The following is a 6,800-nucleotide window of genomic DNA, read 5'->3' as shown; positions in this document are numbered from 1 at the left end:
TTAGAATTAATAAGGATTATATTGGAAAAAAATAATTAATATAGCATAAACTTCTATTTGGTTCTTATAAAAATGACCAAATTTTTTCTTCTCTTTACTTCTTATAAATATGACCGGAGATATAATATTAAATGAGAGTATATATGGAAAAAGATGTGATAAATAATATTGAATTTCGAAAACCACAGTTATTTTAGAAAATATGTGAAAAATTAAAATAAAACCATTTCAGAACGGAGAGAGTAGTTACTTATTCATGACCGTACACTTTGAAGAAAAATATTTATTTTTATATATTTGTCCATAAAAAAAATGTTTAAAAAAACGGAAATGCTCTGTGGACTGTGGTACGAGACGATTTTCGTAAGTGTGCTTTCCCAACTGCTATTGGTTAATTGATTAAATAATATCACAACTCATGTATTATAAAACAGAAATTATAGGTTAAAAAACTGGTTCGTTGAATTCGTAGTGAGAAATCTTCGAGCCATCCATCAGTGCTCTTTAAAAATACAATAAATAATGTTTTTCCTAATTGTGTCATTAGAGGAGCAATAAATAAGAAAAGACAAAATCTACTACTTCTTAATCTTCCACAACTGTAGCTAAATAACCGCCAATTACACATCGACACGTGTCCTGCTTTTACTTACTTTTTTTTCCTTGATCGATAGGGCCAGAACGACGTCGTTCTCCATTCATCTCTGTTCTCATGAACCCTAAGCTGGCAATCACGTGTTTGCTCTCCCCTTCTACCCACTCCATCGTACCATTCATCATCTTCCGTTTCTCTTCCGCCTCCATTCGTGCATAACTTTTCTTTGATTTGTCTCTTCTACGGCAGTACCAACGTCACATATATCACGCGTTCCAGCCAAGATCGACGTCACCCTGACCAGAAGATCTGCTTTCCACGATCTGCGGCTTCTTCTCATGGCTTCTCCGGTGATGGCTTTCACGTCAACCCTTCAACCATTTCGTGGGTAAGCTTCGGAACAGTTCTCCATTGATCTTGAACTCACTGTAGCTTAGCACATCTCTTACGTTTCTTCCTGATTTCGTCCTTTATTTGAATTTTTTATCTGATAGTTTTGATTAGATTGAGGGATTTGGTACTTGCTTTGCAACCATTACCTATGGTTAGATTGGGTTCATTAGTTACTCATGCATCTGTTATTTCCATTCTGATATGCATCTGTCATTTCCACTCTGATTTGAAGTTGGGATTAGGTTTTTAGGTCTAGGGTTATAGGTGGATTGCACAACCTATTCTCCTTTGAATTTTTTATCAGATCCCCTTGCCTATAAATTCTCACACAACCCTCACTCCAGCACCATTTCCATTGTGTGTGTTAGTTAGTAATTTAGCATTTCTATCTGGTGTGTGTTAGTAACTTAGCAGTTCAAGTCACAGTAGTACAACTCAAACCATATGTTTAATTGTTCTAACCTTTTCTTTGTATGTCTTTTACAGCTGGGACAGAATTGCAGAGAAACTGAGTTTCATGTTGGTCTTTGGAGATTTAGTGTGGATTGGTATGACTCAATGCAGGAAGAGAACTGTTCAAAAAATGTGGAAGTCTGTGATACATGGCAAGTCCTTGCAGGTTAGGTTTCTGTATTTTGAAGATTTACTATTATTTCTAAAATTTTGGTTTTGTTCTAAAGCTATATATGTTTTTCAATGGCAAGTCCTTGGCAGGTATTGTTTTTCAATGCAGACGCTTAAGGATGATTGAGGGGAGCTCAAAGTTGCAAAGCCCTCTCTCAGTCCTTCTCTCCCTTGATTTCCTTCTATATGTATATATGTTATCCCAGAAGATTTCTTATAACTGGTGCATGTATTTATGTAAACTCATACTCACAACATCTTTGGAAGAAAATGATTGTGAATATAACCTGAAGGAAACCAATTCAATGATTTGAAAGGCTTTAGTTAAATTACTTAATTTCAAAGCTGGGACATAGAAATATATAGGGAATGTTTAACATTGGCATGGTATAGCATTGGCAGATTCACTTACATGTTAGTAATACAATTTTCTTATGATGCAAAAGTCTGTTTCTATTTGCTTCAAATAATTACAAATGTTTTAGACATTATAGAGAAATGTCTAGGGGTGTAAGAGGGCTTATCTTCTTTTGAAACTCTCTTTAGCTTCAAGCATAGGTTCTTACAATTTTGTGCTACTTCAATTTCTCTGTTCTTGAGGAGTATTGGTACATGGGCACATGAACTTATCAAGAGAAAAGAAAAAGGGGATTGGAGTAGGGGATGCTTCTATTCTGTATCTTCTGGCTTCTAACTCTTCATTGTATGAGCTAGCCTTGAATTTATCTTTGTTTCAAATGGATTGTTCCCTTGGTGAAGGTAGAAGATTTTGAAGCCTTTGTGGAGAGTGAGCAATCACTCTATGACCGTCTCTTGGTGAAGTAGTTTTAGCTACAACAACAATATTTGAACAATCATCTACTTCACCAACTGAGTCATGAGAGTAGTTTTAGCTATAGCAGACTTTTTCTTTACTATAGGTAAGGGGGATGTCAAAAGAGTTGTGTTTTATGAGAGTAGTTTTTGAAACAGATTGCAAGTTAGTGGAAAAATAACTCCTATTTCTATATTTTATACTAACCTATCACTTCTTTCTTTCTGAGTCGTGGACAGCTATTGATTGCTTACATCTATTACATAGTCTCTATATTATTGTTTAGTTATGGTCTACCAATAAAATAGCATGAATTTAAAGCTTGATATTGTTTTTTTCTCTCTTGGCCCCTTTATTTTTATTCTATAGCCTCTTTATTTCTAATTTTGAAGAGATGAGTTCTGATCTGTTGCTGAGAAATTCTCTGATGGTTTTATGTTTTATTGTGCAAGACAATAAAGAGAAAATAGCGAATTCATCAAAAGTTTAAAGTGCTGTCACGGAGCAACTGAACGTTGTAGTTTTAGTTTTTTATAGTCAATGTCAATCCTCAGACAGTTTGTTTCTAATTAGTGACTTCTATTATGTTCATTGGTGGATGCATGCAATCGTTCTACTCATCCTAGAGGAGGACTTTTATGTAATTCAAGGTTAAGATGAACATTTGTAATGGAGATGTGGATCAAGTTATCTAAGGGGGGCATGCAATATCAAATTCCAATTGTCATTGTTAGTAACAGATTCAAGTGTTTTTATTTTTAAAAAATATATAAGTAGTCTTTACTGAGATGTTTAGCATTTTTATGTGACATGGTTTTTTTGTTAGTATTATTCACTATAGCCTTTAAATAGGCTAATAACGGCTGGGAGGTTACAAAGTTTTTTTTTTTTAAAGGGAAAGGGAGGTTACAAAGTTAAAACAGATAAAACATCCTAACTTTCTCCTAAAGTTTAGGCTATGTGCTAAATCATACAACTGACCACTTACACATGACAAAGACTAAAACAATAAAATAAAACTGATAAATAATTATCTAACATTTTTCACACCTCAATAATATTTACACTTTATATTTCTCTCTTCTTTTCTCATGACAATTCTCATTTCTCTTTCTTTTTCATTCTTACTTACAATTTTAGTAAGTACAGAAACATTTATATCTGTTACCTATGTATTGGATGACCACTTTTTATTTCTTAATGCTATATAGGTCTATAACAATGGTGGTAGAAGTTGGATCGAAGAAAAAAAGAGTAAAGGATAGATATGAAGTTTAAGCCCATGAATAACAAAGTTCTAGATTTAGGAAACAACTCATTATACCTTTGGTGGGTGTTCCTTTTCTTCAAAGTTGATATAATGTTTATCTTCTGGTTTTCTATTGTCACTTGAGTAAAAAACTATTAACGTAACTATTTAAAAATGTGAAACATTTTTAGTAATGTATAAATAAAGATCGCTTGGAAGTGCAAATTTTTTGTGGAATATTAAACTCATGATATCACTGTCACCTTCCCAACATCAACACCTGGGAGTTTCAGTTTAATTTAGCAAGATGTGGTCTAGACTAATTATAATTGGAATCATTCCTCTTGGCCTCTTTCCATAATTATTTATGTGTTTAGAAAAGGATTCGGATATGCAATATGTTCCTATCCTAAGCTGGGTCTCAAATGGTTTCTTATGTATCTACTGTTTGAGTCTGATGTTTTGGTTTATTTTGGTCTCTACCATGAGGGGAGTGTTTTCATGGTTTTTCTCTCTATCAATATATGTTTTAGTTGTAAAAAATTAACTATCCGCTTGCTTAACTATCCATCATTTGAAATTCAATTTTAATTATAAATGAGATGTCATTCTTCTCAACATCAAAGGTTTTTAACATATACCATTTCCAATGCTATTTGGTTTATCCTAAAATGATTATATTAATCTCTTCCATTTTATAAATCATATTAACTTAATTTTATAAAAGGTTCATAGAATTAGTTTATTAGTTTATAAGAATAAATTCATAACTGTTTCTCTAAATCACCCTCATTTAAAAGAATACTAATACCAATTTAATTTATGTGATATTTTTCTTTCTCCATATTACTGTCTACTTTCTTTATAACCTACTTTGATAGAAAATAAAAGACCCTAATTCTAGAAGGATCGAAAACATATTTAAGTCTTATTTACATTTAAGTTACAGAGTAAAAAGCGCTCATGGAGTATAGAGTTTTTAAAAAAATATTTTCATATTAGGTATGGGGTTTGTATGAAAATATTTTCATATTAAAACTAATAGAAGAATAAATTTTGTTATACTTGAATTTCTTTGATTCATAATTTTTATTAAATATTTTAGAAGAAAAAACTTATGAAAGAAATAATGGATGTGAAGAAAATTTTCTGTTATCATTGCTCTTTACTCCTTTAGTGGTTTGAACTCATGGAATAATGTGTTGTTGACACTTCTTATTCACATCCACTTTAGACATATAGTAAGAGAAAATAGAGAAATGTATAAAAATGAGATAGAAAAGAAAGTGAGATATGAATAAATCATTACTCTTGGATATGTGTATAAATATTTTCTTTTAGTTTCAAATATCTCCCTCATAGTCTAATATGTTATTACATTTCAGCCAATTTTTCATCTTTTACAATAAAGATTGCGCCAAATTACAAGTCGATAGAGGAGACAAACACAATTAACATTTGAAACTCATATAATTCAAATATATAAGAAAGATAAAATATTTAAAGATAAAAATAAGATAATAATGGTATATAAGTGTTTGACTAATTAAAATTGTATGTCTTAGTAAATACATCATTGTATTATTCACATATATCAAATACTCAATAATTTTAATTAACAGTGGAATTCGTAAAAAATTATTCGTGCATCGCACGAACAAACGGGAATAATACTAGTGTATACTAAAGAGTAAAATAAGAAAACAAATACTTCCTCCGTTCCAAAACTATGTAGTTTTAACTTTTTTTTTTTGTTTCAAAACCATTGTTATTTTACATATTCAAAGCATTTTATCTCATTATCTTCCACTCATGCCCTCATTTAATATTGTATCTCCCAAGTATCACCTCTTATTTCCACCAATCACAATTCTCACTAATTAGTTGGCCAATTATTGTCATTATCTCTCTTTCATATAACTCATATTAAATAAGAGTGTTTCAGTCAAATTATAACATTAATATTTTTCTGAAAATTAACAAATTTAAATGCACTCTTTAATACGTGTTTCTTTTCACTCCTTATTTTACTCATAATTTTATTATTTCACCTCACATGATATTATCCATTTCATTTTACTCCCTCCATTCCTTGTTATAAGGTTTTGTTCAGAAAATTACACTTATCAATAAAATATATCCTCAAAGGTTAGCTCAAGTGGTAGAGTTAGGGGACATAAGAGCTTGGGAGGGTGGATGGTCTAGGGTTCGAACTCCGAGGAGAACTAATTTACTAGCATTACTAACAACTAACATTTGTCTATAAAGAAAAACTTATCAATAAAATATGTAATGAATCTATTTAATGTTTTTTTTGAAAATAAATCTATTTAACGTTTTAGTTTTAAAAATTATTTGCAATATTCCATATTTATCTTTATTCAAATCATTTATTAAGTTTATTTTTTCAAAGTTTCTATCCGTCCCCGTAGAATAATGCAAGTGGTAGGATGTAGGGGACATATCGATTGGCTAGAGTCCTGACGAGTGCAATTTATCTTTCCGATATAAAAAAAAAAAGTTTCTCTCTAAAATTAACAAATTTTTGAATAGCCATGAATAGGTGATAGTTGAGTTTTTGAAATTAACAAATACAAGGATTAAATATGGGGCGACGACTAGGTAGCGTTTGGTAGACAGGGGGGAAGGGAACGGAACATGACATATGGGTTCTGTTCTGTGTTTGTCATGCTTTTAATGCGGAACAGAACGGGACAAAAAACTTCAAGAACGAGACATTTTGATTCCTAAAAAAAGGTGGAACAGAACAGAACAGAACACATAATTAAAATATTTTACGGTGACAAAATTGTCCTCTAGGACTATTGCGTTAGAAACGCTTCTCTATCATTCTCATTCTCGTCAAATTCAATTGACGTCTTCTGCGGCTGCTACGGCTTCAATCTTCTCATTCGATTTTCTCACTCCATCGAAGGTAATCCAAAAACTCCACCGTTCATCAAAATTGTTTTGCTCTGTACCCACATGATGCTATGATACATCTTCTTGCCATTACTTTTTGGTTTTTAGGTGTTCATGTCTAAATCACTATTTTTTTTAATTGATTCCATCTTTTTCTTTCTTGACCACAACTCACGTGATGCTATTGTTAATAGCTCACCTCT

The 6,800-nt window shown here is 31.6% G+C and overlaps 1 protein-coding gene across 1 annotated transcript; it reads left to right on the top strand.

The window, feature by feature from the left end:
• The first annotated feature begins 581 nt into the window (after positions 1-581).
• LOC130742537 (uncharacterized) lies at positions 582-1,949 on the top strand. Its single transcript, XM_057594633.1, has 3 exons — positions 582-983; positions 1,475-1,607; positions 1,693-1,949. The coding sequence occupies exons 1-3, from the start codon at positions 934-936 to the stop codon at positions 1,924-1,926; spliced, it is 417 nt and encodes a 138-aa protein (XP_057450616.1). The 5' UTR covers positions 582-933; the 3' UTR covers positions 1,927-1,949.
• Positions 1,950-6,800: the final 4,851 nt, after the last annotated feature.

Source organism: Lotus japonicus, chromosome 3, assembly GCF_012489685.1.
Source record: "Lotus japonicus ecotype B-129 chromosome 3, LjGifu_v1.2".
NCBI lineage: Eukaryota > Viridiplantae > Streptophyta > Magnoliopsida > Fabales > Fabaceae > Lotus > Lotus japonicus.
This window is presented reverse-complemented; position numbering and strand designations above follow the sequence as displayed.

Excerpts from the sequence above, each read along its gene's own strand:
- LOC130742537 (XM_057594633.1), top strand. The coding sequence starts at position 934 with ATGGCTTCTCCGGTGATGGCTTTCACGTCAACCCTTCAACCATTTCGT. Across the intron at positions 984-1,474 it reads ACCCTTCAACCATTTCGTGG|CTGGGACAGAATTGCAGAGA; the intron begins GTAAGCTTCGGA and ends TGTCTTTTACAG. Across the intron at positions 1,608-1,692 it reads TACATGGCAAGTCCTTGCAG|TCCTTGGCAGGTATTGTTTT; the intron begins GTTAGGTTTCTG and ends TTCAATGGCAAG.